General features: G+C 30.6%; 1 protein-coding gene across 2 annotated transcripts in view; it reads right to left on the reverse strand.

Annotated features, from left to right (window-relative positions):
* LOC136976768 (choline/ethanolaminephosphotransferase 1-like) overlaps positions 1 to 15,101 on the reverse strand; it is a 62,589-nt gene that overhangs the window by 34,424 nt on the left and 13,064 nt on the right. For both annotated transcript variants that reach the window (XM_067272134.1, XM_067272133.1), the window contains exons 4-6: positions 14,255 to 14,339; positions 6,170 to 6,301; positions 4,393 to 4,551 (exon numbers count right to left, since the gene is read on the reverse strand). In XM_067272134.1, the coding sequence (XP_067128235.1) occupies positions 4,393 to 4,551; positions 6,170 to 6,301; positions 14,255 to 14,339 (376 nt within the window). The remainder of the gene's footprint in view (positions 1 to 4,392; positions 4,552 to 6,169; positions 6,302 to 14,254; positions 14,340 to 15,101) is intronic.

The raw sequence follows: 15,101 nt of genomic DNA on the forward strand, positions 1-15,101 counted from the left end.
AAGACAGAGACCATAGCAACTGTAAAGGTTTGTATCTGGTTTCCTGTTTCAGCAATATTGTTCTCAAATGTTAAAAAGATGCTGTTTTTCAACCATCTGATTACCAGCTTGCAAAAAATATCGGAGAGTGGGCTTCCCATTAAAACACTCTTGACTTGTATGTTTCCCGTTCATACATTAAAAAGGGACAAGTGGCATATCATGTCAAATAGTTTCAAGTTTTATATGTAACAAATTATATATAAAATGTTTAAAACATTGCTTTCTGCCCACTAGTCAATCAAGAACAGTTACTTTATAAGCAATAACATACAGTCTGTATACAATGTGTATATCATAATACTACATTTAAAATATGACACAGAAATAACATGTAGTAATAAAGAAAGTAATTGGGAAAAACTGCAAACAAAAATTTGTAATAAATAAGGAGTAAATTGCAATAGTTTTAAATAATGTCTGACACTTCTGTAAATTGTAGATCTCACTATGGTAATGAAAAGCATATTTAAGCTTTTGGTTATAATAGATATTGATATGATTCCTAATATAGCCCAAAGTTGGCTGATTCAGAAAACTTTGGGCTACACCAGGAATCATTAATGCAGACAAGAAGCTAGGATATTTATAATGGTAAGATGCTGCAGCAGATCTCTTAGAATCACCAACATCCAAGATGCACACCTCATATCCCCTTTGTTGACACTTAGCATGATTTCCAAAATGTTTACATATTATTCTAATGTTCTGTCAATTGTATTTTAAATAAAACTGAAGCTTTTTCCCATACATTGTTTTGTTAGAAATGTTGTGTTGAGTTTTTGGGATATAAAAATAAATTTTTCCATTTATAGGATAAATTTAGTTTTATATTTTTATATTATTAAACATCTATAAAAATCAGCCGAAAATATATATAGAGACAGATATATATTTTAAGAAGTTTACGTTTAAAAAGTCAAAGACATTCTACTGGGAAAAAGGTAAGTCAAAGATTCTTGAGTTATGCCTGTATCTGTAATTTATTAATAGTTATGGATTATTGAAAATGTTTTTACTGTATATTATGCTGTAAATAAACAAATTACCTTTTTTGTGAAAAGATATGAAATTTAAATATTTAAAGTTTCATCTTATATAAATTACACGTGAACTGATAACAGTTTCATTTGTACTGATAACTGATCAAAATATTGCTTAGAATATTGTTATACAGGGTGTCCCATAAATTTGTAAATAGTTTAAAAATTCATAAAAGTTGAAAGAAATGGTATATTTGAATGTGGTTTGTGTAAAAGTTTATTCTCATGACGGGGGATTTTTTGAGTAGAGAAAAAGAAAATAGTTCAAATTTTTGTCAATAGAGGGCGCTGAATGCAAGAAAATCAATGGAATTGTGCAAATCCGAATCGTATAAAATGCAGGGTGTACAATTAACAGCTCATTTTTGAATTTTTCTGTTACTGGCGCTGACATATGGTTTTCATTATGATGTTGACATTGGTGGATAAAGCACTATTGGTGAAGTTGTTTTATCTCAGCCACAAATCACTGGCTGAAACTTTACAAAAGTTTAAGACACAGAAGAAAATGAAGAAAGATTCAGGTCCAATCACTCCTGCCAGATTGGTTTCCCTAGTACAACATTTCGAAGAAACCAGAGGTTTGTGTAATTGCTCATGCAGTGGTGCACCATGTTTATCAGAGGTCCATATCTCCGATGTGGCTTCTCAAATAGAAACCAATCCAGCAGGAGTGATTGGATCTGAACCTTTCTTCATTCTCTTCTGTGTCCTAAACCTTCAAAAAATTTCAGCCAGTGATTCGTGGCTGAGATAAAACAACTTCACCAATAGTGCTTTATCCACCAATGTCAACATCATAATGAAAACCATATGTCAGCACCAGTAACAGGAAAATTCAAAAATGAGCTGTTAATTGTACACCCTGCATTTTATAAGACTCGAATTTGCACAATTCCAGTGATTTTCTTGCATTCAGCGCCCTCTATTGACAAAAATTTGAACTATTTTCTTTTTCTCTACTCAAAAAATTCCCCTTTGCAAGAATAACTTTTATGCAAACTGCATTCAAATATATTGGGTTGTTTGGAAAGTAATTTTTATTACTAGAGGAATTAGATGTATTTTTACCAGCCAATTTTATTTTAAACCACATTTTCATTATTTCCTTCGACAGCTGACATTTTAAGGCTTATTTGTAAAAAATTTTGTTTGATTCTGTACAATTGTTTTTTTTTTTTCGGTGACCCATCAAATATGGAAAATCCAAAGCATCATTTTCAGCATATTTTGCTTTTTTATAACTAAAAAATCAAAATGCTGTTCAAACAAGAAAAAAATTGTGCTGCATGTTTGGAGATGATGTGTTGAGAGAAAGACAGTGCCAAAACTGGTTTACAAAATTGCATTCTGGCAATTTTAATATCAAAGATACATCACATTCTGGATGGCCATTTGAAGCCAATGAAAACAAAATAAAGTACTGATTGAAGCAATCTGCCGTATAACAACACATGAAATCACTAAGAGATTAAATCTGTTAAATTGAACCGTTTATTATTACTTAAAATGAATTTGTTTCATTTCAAAGCTCGATATATGGGTTCCACATGTTATTAACAAGAGATGCTCTCTATGGTTGGATTAAAAAAAAATTTTTTTTTGAGCTTTTACCAGACAATTTAACAATTGATTCGAAAGTGTACTGCCATCGAGTAAACAAATTGAGCAATATCATCAAAGGCAATATCATATAGAAAAGACCAGAATTGGTGAACAAACAAAGTGTAGTGTTTTACCATGATAATGCCAAATTTCACACAAGTTTGGTAACTTGTCAGAAACTGTTATAGCTTAGATGGGATGTGTTATCACACCAACCATATTTGCCAGATCGGGCACACTCAGATTATTACTTGTTCCGGTCTATACAAATTTTTTAAACTGTAAGACATTTACTTGAAATGACAATGTCAAAAATCACTTGTATCAGTTTTTTGTAAACAAGGATCAAAATTTTTATGAATATGAAATCATGCTACTACTAGAAACAATGACAACAGATATTTGACCAAAATGGTCAATATATAATTCAATAAAATATTTATTTATTATAAGAATATTGCGTTTATTTTTCTATGGAAAAAACGAAATTACTTTCCGAACAACCCAATACCAATTCTTTCAACTTTTATGAATTTTTAAACTATTTACAAATTTATGGGACACCCTGTATTTAAAGACAAAAAAGTATTATACAAATACTTTCCTCTTATAATTAATCATTTGTTAACAGTTAAATTTAAAATCGAACTAATTATATATTAAAAAATTAAAATAATAAAGCATACAAAGTGCGAGTCAAAAGTTCCAAGCCCACCTCAATAGAGTGTACTATGCTGCTATGCAGCTAGGTGTGACCTCCAGTATAACTAAGGAACTAGTCTACTGGTTACCACCCAGCTGTGAAAACTGTGTTTGTTTACATCAAACACAATTTCACAAAAATACACAAGTTATTTTGTGATTGGTATTATGACTGAATTGAAGGAACAAAGAATTATTGCATGAAATTTTGTTTCAAACTGGAAAAGATGGCAGTGGAAACCCACCAAATTTTAAAATGAGTATTTGGAGATGAAGTCACCAAAATCACCATGACTGAAAAAAGCATGTCAAGTCTGGAACAACATGAAACAATGTTGAACTTTTTTTGACATCAAAGGGCTTATCTACAAGAAATTTGTCCCACAAGGACAGACAGTGAATGGCTATTTTACTGCAATGTTCTAGCCTGTCTTAGAGAACAGGTTTGACAGAAACAACTTCAGATACAGAACAACAAATCATGATAATGCACTAGCCCATTCCTCACTTGTTGTGCACCAGATTTTGACTTCCACAAACACAACTGTCATTCCTCATCCCTATACTCACCTGACTTGGACCCTTCAGATTTTTTTTGTTCCCAAAAATGAAAATAAAGTTGAAGAGCAAAAAGATTTGAGACAGTAGATGAGATTAAGAAGATAATGCAGAATACACTAAGGGAAATGAAAGAAAATGACTTCTGTATTTCCAAGCATTACATCCATATTGGGACCAGTGCATTGATGCAGCAGGCGACTACTTTGAAGGTGATGAAGGAAGTTAATTTATCAAATAAGTGTACAATTTTTAATAAATAAATTCTGGAAATGTTTAGCTCACACCATATAAGCAAAGTATATAATAATTAAATTAAATTATTTTTATTATTTAATAATAACTGAAATTATTTAAATAATGACTTCTCAAAGAAATAACAAATAATTCTTGATTTATATTTTTATTTAAGTTTTAAAATTTTAAAGAAAAAATTAATACTTACTACTAATCGATTAGTGACTTTGGCTGAAACTATTCCAAAAGCTAATATATAAAGACAAGGATGATTTTCATAAACATTTCTTACAGATTTTTGATATATGATGAATGCTGGAATTACTACTAATCCAACAGGGATGAAAGGAGAAAGAACACTTGTACCCTTAAAATAAAAATTAAAAATAACCAGTTGATAAAATTTATATATTTGATGCATAATAATCTATTTATCAATTAGAATAGACATCTTACTTGCTTTTCCAGAGATTGGTATGGTTTTTCAAACATTTCCAGTTTTCTTGAGAAGTCTTCTCTAGGAAAATGTTTGGAGAAACCATTTCAATCTGCTGGAAAAGCAAGTAAGATGTTTATTCTGTTTGTATTACTGATTCCAGTTTGGATCTTGTAGTCTATATATCAATTAAGAGTAAACATTTTATGCCTAATACATATTTAAATGTTGCCAGATTATTTGTATAATTATAAAATTATAATTTAAGAAAAATATAAATTGGCATATCATATCACATTTTTTATTAAAAATGTTGAAAACTAGTATTTTAAACTACAGATAATTTAAATTTAACTACTACTACAATAATAATAGAAATGTACCCTCACAATAGATCTTTACTTGTAGGCAATTACAAGGAAATTCTCCATCCTGTATTCTCCATACTGATGAACTTCCATTAGGACATGAAATATTCAGAATTCCTACTCAAATTTTTGTTTTAAATTCCATGAATTTTTCCTGACTAACTTTGTGCAAATTCTCTGACCCTCACATCCCATAGTGTGGCACACTAACAAAGTAAAACAGCATTTGACTTACTATAAACACATGATATTGCTTCTTCAACATTTTAGTTAGATGAATTTATTTGTTTGAGTTTATTTATTTGAGTTAAGGAGTGCTGTTACTACAGTGTTTGTGATGTCTGAGCAGAATGTGTATGCTCTTCTGATCAAAGACTATTTTATAAATAAAGAAGTCATATGACCAATGATATGAATAACAAGTGACAATAAGATGGAACCTGAAACTGATCTGACAACAGAAAAACTCCAAGAAACTCAGCAAGATGTGTTTTCTTCTGAAAAGAGGAAGATGAAAGAGGATCAATGCCAACATCTGCTATTAAAGATCTTTTGAAGTTGGAGGATGTCAGAACAATGGTCTTAGAATGGCATCCAACCCAGGTTAAGGTTAATGGGCTCAGAGATCTCTACAATGACAATGCTATTAATTACTTCCAAAAAACCCTGAAGAGAGAAAAATAATCAACATTGGATAGATTCTTTAGTGTCCCAAAAACGAAAAAAAAAAAAAAAAAAGACTGATAAAAATGCAAGACTGTGTATGTATTATTATTATTACATATAAATAAACATAGTAAGAAAGTATATAACTTTTTATTTATTTTTTGGGGTCTCCACAACAAATTAATCAAATTACCATAAAAATCTATGGTAAATTGATAATCGGTTAACAAACAATTCAGTAGTGAACATGATTATGCTCGTTAACCAATCATCCACTGTATTGAAGAATCATTTAATTTATTTTGCTTTACTTTATTTCACTGATTAAAAAATAAATACAATGTATGATGAATTATAATTTTTCATTATAAAATAATATCTTAAATTTTAGAAAAACTTGCTTAATTTCTAATTACAAACTTAAGTTAATATTGTAATATAAATGAATACAAATGTTTAAATATTATTCTCCTCATTTTTTCAGTTTAAATGAAATATATTTAACAATAACTTACTGCTACTGTAGATCCATTTTTTCCAGCTCCACCTGTAAAAATTACTGTGAAATATCCACAGAGAGAAAATGATGCTGCAGCTGCACCAATAATAACAGGCAACAATTTCAGTTCTAAATAGAAAATAGGTATCTGTAAAAAAAATAAATAAATAAAAATTAAATATACAGTTGATTATATAGCATTTTTAATTGGTTACCAATAAACTAATTACTATCTTAAATTATGAAACTAGTGTTCTTCCTAGAATTTTTTTGGCCAGAAGGTCAATAAAAACTGCTGAGTGGACCCACCTCAGATGAATAATATCTTGAATAACAACCTTGATGTTCCAACCTCATGGAATCCTGATGTTGTGATGTATCACATCACAACATCAGGATTCCATATATTTATTAAATGTATTTATTTACTTACTATACATTGGTGAAAATAATTTTAGATATATTCATGCAGAGGTGTTAACTGATCTGTTCAAAAGAATGTGTTTGTTTAATTTTGAATGTGTTCTGGTAAACACACATTAAAAATTTCAATCAAACTATACAAGGAAAAATATTTAAAAAGTCACAGCTTTGCATATATGTATACTTCTCCTAAAGTTTATCAGTCAGGAGGCCAGAATTGTCATCTAGGGAAGTGCTTAGCAAAAAGGGCCTGGAAAGAACATTGTGAAACTACTCTATTATTATTATTATATGAAAATGATTATAAATTATATTTTGTAACATTTGAACTTAGTAACTAACAAAATTATGGAAACATTTTATGGTTCAACAACTATACTAATTGATGTACCAGTACTTCTGGCTATTGGAATGTCTTTTCCCAAACTTTTCACAATGATCACAAGTGACTTAAACTGATTGTTTTTCATTTTATTTTGTTCCTATGTATTAACTATATTTTATATATATAAATCATCATCCTGTGGAGGACAGAACCAAATATAGATCAATTTATTAAAGCAATGAACAAAAATCCGTACGGTCTGGTAATTGAGGTGGAGCAGCATAGTAACTCTAAAATCCATTTCTTGGATATAGATATCGCTTTTGAAGGGCCAAACATACACACTTCGGTGTATCGCAAAACTGATACTGCCTCCATGTATATTCCGATAGGATCCTGTGACCCATTTCAGTATAAAATAGCGGCCTTTAGAGCCTTAGTTAGGAGGGCCTTTACGCACTCCTCCTCTCACCAGGCACTAAATCAGGAGATCAAACATATAAACGAAATAGCGGTAGAACACGGATACACCAACCTGGTAAGGGGACTATGTAGAAAGTACAGAAATATCCAGAAACAGTGTAACAATCCAACGGAAAGGCGCTTAAATATTCAAGAAGACAATACTGAAAGGATCCCTATCACTTTTAACCCACGACTAAAATCGTTATATGCTACGATATCCAAAAAACGTCAAGTCCATATAGCCTACAGAAGATGCCAGACCATTTTCCAAATACTCCGTAACGGAAAAGATCCTCCGAACCCAATCAGACTAACGGGAATATACACCATCCCCCTCAGAGACCACAGATTTGACAGAGATATGGTCTACATTGGCTCCATCAAACATACAATGGGGATAAGAATTAAAGAACATAAGGCAGACATACTACACAAAAGGCTCACAACAGCTCTCTCAACATATGCCACCGATCAAGAAGTAATGGCGGACTTTAGCGCAGCCCGCATTATTCTCACTACTAACCACCCGGAACATCTCAAATTATTGGAAGCTATGGAAATATACAGAGCAGGATGTAACACCACGTGCATCAATTTTAAAGACGAGTTGGCCCTTTCAGCAGCATGGCAGATCCTGCTGGAAGATAATTTTTAAACATTAACATCATCACCGCTTCGAAGCACATGCGCACTACACGGACCGGCGATCGTTTTGTTTAAAAAATATGTTGCAACGTTATCACGTGATGGAATTCGAAACACGGTTCTTTCCAAAAGGAATATATTCAAAATTCAACGATCGGCATAGATTTATTACTACAAAGCCTGAAGAAGAGCCTAGAAGAGGCTACGAAAACGTTTGCGACCCGAATACTAACCACTCCGGTTATCTGCGTTTTACGTAAGTGTATTTTTTGTCTTACTTAGATAGTTAAGGAGAAATTAGATGGTAATATTTTAAAAAATATCTAAGTACGCATGCTTTTCTAACTTAGGTTATTAACAAATAAAAAGTTAAGAGACAAATTTTCATTACAATCTGTAAAAATGTTATAAAACAAAAAACATAACTTCGTTGAAATTACGTGCTTTATTTGAACACGTGCTTTCCTTGCCACATGATCTATGACTACGTACTCTGCATTTTCAAAATTTTACAATTCTATACTGTGTTGCGCATGCAGATAACCCAAACATGTATAATCAACCTAGTAGTATCATGACATCATCGATGAAGACGAGATCGTTACAAATGACCAGAATCACCACTGTGTCTGAGAGATGAATTTCATCTCTTACTTTGATGTCATTTGTTGGTGAAAGAAGAGACGAGAGGTAAGTGGCCAGAATACAGCCACAGGTGGCTTTCACTATATACCAGTTTGGAAAGCAAGTTTCTACAAATGCCTTGAGAATTTTACTAACAAAAATATTGCCATTAAGAGAAATTTAACCCTGTTTGATAGTTTAAGGCAGAGATCCCAAACCATTTTGTACCTAAGAGCACATTCTAGAATACCAGTCGGACAGCAAGTGCCATTTATTTTTTCAAGGTGAATTTGTAATTGGACATAGTTAATAATAATAATACATACACATAATGTACAAAAAACATTTAATCCAAAAATGTAATAAAACATATACAAGAATATTAACAATAACTTTTATAAAACAAGTAATTACTAAATAATGCATACAAAATCTACAAAGTATAAAAATTCTTTATAAAAAATATAAATCTCAAAGTCAATGTGATTTTTGGCATTGCATTTCTTTGACCATTGCCTCATAAATAGGAAAGTATGATGATATTCCTGCTCATAAGCAAGCATCAAGGTGTTCATCTGTAAGTCATGATCTGAATACCATAAAATCAAAGTACACTTTGATTTTATGATAGTCATTGTCAAAAACAATGATTCACACAACTATGTGGAACTAAAAACAATTTTATATGCTGCTTTTTTCAAGAATGGAAATTTGTTTCTTTCAACTATATTCCAGAAATTCTCATCTGATACAATGGATTTTAGGACAATGTCATTCTGAAGATCCAAAATTTCTATCTCCAGTTCTTATCAAAGCAAAAGAAACATGGTGAAGTTGATTTGGATGTTGTAGAAGTGGGAAGAACTAGTTTGTGAACAATAATAGAGCAGTTTGATAAGAAATATGTATAACTTGAATGAAACTGCTTTATTTTTATTGATTACAACCTGACAAAACTATTGCTCATTCATCCGTGAAAGGGAACAAGAAGAGTAAGGATAGAATTTGTTGTAATTCAAATGGTAGTAACAAGAGAACTGTAACTGTTATCGAAATATCCACAAGGCCCTGTTGTTTTAAAAAAACTTCTATCCTTCTATTTATTGTCACTTCAGGCACAACAAAAAGGGATGGATGACAGCCCCACTTTTCCAAGAATTTGTGAAGATTTTAATAAGTAAAATACTGCAGTATTTTATTTATGGATATGGCTACACTGGCCAAACTTCACAGAAAATTGATTTTAACAGGAATGTGATGAGAGAAACTTACAATGTCCTGCTTCTAATTAATACTATACCCTGTCTTAACCCTTTTCCCCTGAGAGTACCGATCGATCAGTATCCCCATTGTTAAGCTAAACTTCGAGAGTACCGATTTGTCATTACTCTGGTAAAAATCAATTTTTGTAAAATTGATCAATAACAGATGTCAGTGCTTGATGGCATTGTCTCGTCTATCATCTGTTTCACATATTTTTGTCCAGGTGGTGTTTTGTTGACTTAAAAAATTTTAATTAATGCTTTTTTTTCTTAATTTATTTTTTCTGGTAATTTTTTATTTCATTTTTAGCATATTCATGCAATAATATTACTATAATAAGTTCATTTATGCTATAATAAGTTATTAGCTATAATATCAAGTGTTATAAATATTCAAGTTGTGACCTTCAGTTCTGATATTTTATATATTTTTTTATTTTTTATTATTTGAAAATATCAGCAAATGTTACATGTATTGCTACTGGTAATCATATGTTTATTTCAAAAATATATAATCTCGTTCGATATGAAGTGAATAAAGTATATTAGTTCATTATATTAGTTAATATCTGCTATCAACTGCTATAAAATTTTGATTTCAAACAAATGTTTGATATAATGTGTGATAATTTCACAACGAATAAACATATATGCATAAATGTTATATCGAATTGTACAAAACAATATTCTACATCTTTCTGGCTCAGTGCCAGCAAACAACTAGGTAACTAGACAATGTTAATTTTCACAAAAAGTTACAAATTGTCAAGTTTATGTGTCAGTTCTGATACATATTTTTTTTTTCTTATAAATTTTTTCAATAAAATGTATTCAAAAATATTGTATTTAAACCTAAAGATATTAATAAATGCACATGATTTTTTTCATATAGATATAATGATAATTTGATTTTTGGTGAATTTTTAAAATAATATTGCCAAATTGACCTATATTGCCTTAGGAAGAATCACAAAATAAACATAAACAAGATTTCGAGGAAAAGGGTTAAGACAGTCAATCTGATCTGGAAATACAATTCTTTCCAGCAAACTGCACAGGAATTTTGCAATCACTTGACACTGTCATAATAAAAAGTTTTAAATCTAACTACAGATGCCATGAAGTAAGGAAACTTATCAAATGCCTCGATGAAAAAATTCCTATTGACATGTCCTTGAAATCTGACCTGCAGCTAATTAAAAAATCATGGGATAAAGCGATATCAGAACAATAAAAATTGCTGGCTGCACAGTGGCCTGTTCAGAGAGAAGGCACAACTGAAAAGGATTATAATAATAGGATTTGAATGTTAGGCAGTGAGCTATTCATTTTCATCTTTAATGTTGCACTTCACTTTCTTTAGATTCTGTTTAATTAATAAGTGCTTCATATTTTTCAACTGGGCATAACTCCAAACAATTTGTGGATTTACTTCCTTAAGTACTAAATCAATATTTTTCTTTTTGAACCAATCCAATGCCTTCTTTCCATAATGAAACTTGGCCATCTGGCAAGAATAAATAAAGGAGGATTCTTGTGCTTACTGATAAATGGAAATAGGCACTTTGCAAGACATTCCTTGATGTCTCAATTAATTATTTAATCTTATCTTATATCAATATCTTAATGGTCCCTTGACCTACCAAAAACATACTCCGCCAGCCACAAGTACATATTGCATGCAACATGAGTTTTTTTTTTTTAATTTTGACTGTTTTTTCTCTCTTAATTATTTCATCACTTGTTTATATTTCATTGCAGCATAAAACTGCAATGTAGAAGATGCCAAAAGTCTCCTATAAAAATAAAGATCATTTAACTGCTTATCTCAAAAAGCCAAACTAATTTTTATTAAGAAACATTTTCATTCTCTTATAAAAACTCAGCTCAACTTCCTAAATGAAATATTGTTCATCATCAAGACATTAGATCAAATATTTTTAATTCTGAACATCTTCCAGATTCAAATTCAAATACAGAATCCCATTTTGAAAATTGAGCTGAAGATGTTCTTGTAAAAGCTCAAAAATGTTTCTTAATAAAAATTTGTTTGGCTTCCTGAAAAAAGCAGCTAAATTATCTTTATTAATATGATGCCAAGTTTGCATAATATCCATGATAATATAAAAAATTAAACAAATTAAATAAAAATTAATCAATATACTGACATATTGATTGTTAGTTGCAGTGTAACTTATATTTTGTACAGTAATTCCATGCCAAAAGTAGACTTAGGTATCTTTATGACTTAGAAGAAGCAGTTCCTAGCATGTCTATAAATTGTTAATGTTCAATAATTTTTCCATGTTTTGGTTTTTTGATGGTTCTGAACAGTTTTACTTCACTGAAGTTTGGAGTATTCTTGAGATATTGTAATGTGTAGCTAAGGCTGAGATTATACTGGGAAGGTGTGCATGTCCAGTATATCTTTTTTATTATGGAGGAAACTGTACACCATAAAGTTCTGCTTGTATGCTAATCTCATCTGTACCATTCTCTTCAGAGAATAAAAACAGTATTAGTAAGTATACCATGTAATCTGCCCACTGGAATTAAAGAGCACAAGTATGATATAAGAAAAGCATTGTGCACTGCAGTCATATATAGCCTTTTGACTATCCTTAGAAAACTGTACACTTTAGTGAAGCAAAACTTCTCAGAATCAACAAAAACCAAAACATGGAAAAATTATTGAAAAGTTAACAATTTATAGACTTCAAATTATATTTATTATGTTGTAACTATTAACCAATACATCAATGTAGAGTATCAATTAATATTTATTTTATTTTTTATGTTATTCTCTTTATCTTATTTTTATTTCTATTGATGTTTATATAAAAATGCTTTTACATTCAAACTGAAATTGTCAATAGCGAGGTAACAGTCAAAGTTTTCATCTCTAAAACGTCGAATATTGAGAGCCCATCTTGTAAACAGCACTCAACGTTCATGTTTTAGAGATGAAAAGTTTGGCTGCAACCTTGCTTTACATCTATTACACTAAATGAATGTATATTTAAAATTTAAATGTTCTAAGTTATGTTCCAATATTAATTTCATATGTATCCTGATGATTACTTTCTCAGCTACTCTAGCTGAAAACATTTGAGAAAATTAATTTTGTTTATGAAGACTTATCTAGTAATTAAATTATTTTTGAATTAGAATGAACATTTTAAATGATTGCAGAAACAAATATTTATAACTTGGATAAAAACATATTTAGGACACTTTACCTTAAAAAAATTATTATTTTTTGTGAAAACATTTTTCTAATAATAATACTGCAGAGAAAGTAAAAACAGCAGTTAATGTGAGCCTAGGTATACAAAATGGTGGCACTTCCAGAAACCTCGATGGCAAGTGTTTTTAGAAAAGAAATGTAGATGGCGCTGATAGTAATGATGCCTTCGTATGCAAATATCCATCAAAAAATTCTGTTCAGGAAACATGACGAATAATGTGAATTTCAAATTTTGGTTACGATGTAGACAGATTATGCATGTTGTTAATTTTGTATTTTGTATTTTTTTAAAGTTTGTACAATTTACACGAAGTCTAAAGTTATCGAGGAGAAAAGTTTGTCAAATGGTAATTAAGATGTTAAACGTGTCCTTAATGTGTTTAATGTGTGTTAAATGTCATAAAAGTGTATTAAAGGTGTGTTAATATTGTGTAAGTGAGGTAAAAATTTTGTAAAGGGTTTATATGTGGTTCAAATATGCGTTTAAAGTGTGTAAACGTGTTTAAAAGTGTGCAAATGTGAGTTAAATGTGTTTAAATGTGCATTTATAGTGTGTAAATGTGTGTTAAACGTGTTTAAATTTGTCAAAACCAAGGATATGTAATAGTGATTTCCAACGCCGAAAGACAACGTGAACGACAAGGAAAGCTAGGCTAGGGTGGTCGTGGAATCGCAGGTGCCACCCTCTATGGAGACGCTGCTTCTATGGATCGTAGATGAAAAGGTGAGAGATGTGAATTGTAAGACTGCAGTTCTTAAGAGGAGTAAAATTTATGTACAATACAGGCAAATTTTGTTCAAACCACTAATGTATAGAATCTCGTAATTTACTTCGTCCGTGCATCGATTGAATTTATAGGTAGTATAATGACTTTTTTATTTTTCGTTTCTGGTCCAAAAGCAGGGAAAAAAGTAAGTAGCAAATTTATGTTTTAAAAATGTTTTAGTTTTTAAAAAGTTTAAATATAGGCGCGTTTAGGTTATTGTCGATGGTCGCCATCTTGTTTGCACATTTGCGTGTGCAAACAAGATGGCGACCAGAAGCGCCGCCATTTTGTATACCTAGGCTCACATTAACCAAAACAGCAAATCATATGATTTTATACTCACTCTTGTTGACCACACTCCTGGCCCTAATATTGCAGAAACAAGAAGTATAATTATAATTGTAAACTGTACTTCTGTGACATCAAACCTACATAAAAAAATATATGAATGAATTTAATTAAACTTAAGAATCAATTAATTTAAAAGAATTATATTAAATGCAAACTGAAAGGCAAACAATTACATATATAAGCCAAACAAGTAACATTTATATTTGATTATAAACTGACTAAATTAATTTGATAAAAATTGCCAGGACTAAAAATTTTTAAGTTTACAAAATTTAAGAAAATTCTTAAAGAAGACCATACAAAAATATGTCTTCTCATTTGTCCTCTCTCACATGCACGAGGAAAATAACAGTTCTAAGGCAGAGTCACCTTTCATTTGAGGCTACTCATCCCCCTCAATATGTAAAAATGTTATAAGATCCCTCTGGCATGGCACAATATTAAAAATTAAATACATTGTAAAACTGTTATTTTCCTCATGTGCATGTAAAAGGACAATTGAGAAGACACGTTTCAGTACTGTCTTTTTTTAAGAATTTTCTTAAATTTTGTAAATTTAAAAATTATTAGTCCTGACAATTTTTTTATCAAATACAGTCGACTCCACATAAGTCAACACCCGGATAACTCGACACCGTAGGTTAATTAGTCAATTTTCTGTGGTCCTGGCCAACTTACATGGGCAATAATGTTATTAATGTTAAAAAAACTTGGTTTACTCGACATCGTTTAACTCCTCACCACTGGATAAATCAACATACTTTTTCTGTTTCACACTGTTTAGAATTCTGATGATTCGACTCCCCCCCTGTAAAATGAGTTCACACCACACAGTTTAT

This window comes from Centruroides vittatus, unplaced genomic scaffold (assembly GCF_030686945.1).
Source record: "Centruroides vittatus isolate TY-2023 unplaced genomic scaffold, ASM3068694v2 contig_424, whole genome shotgun sequence".
Lineage (NCBI taxonomy): Eukaryota > Metazoa > Arthropoda > Arachnida > Scorpiones > Buthidae > Centruroides > Centruroides vittatus.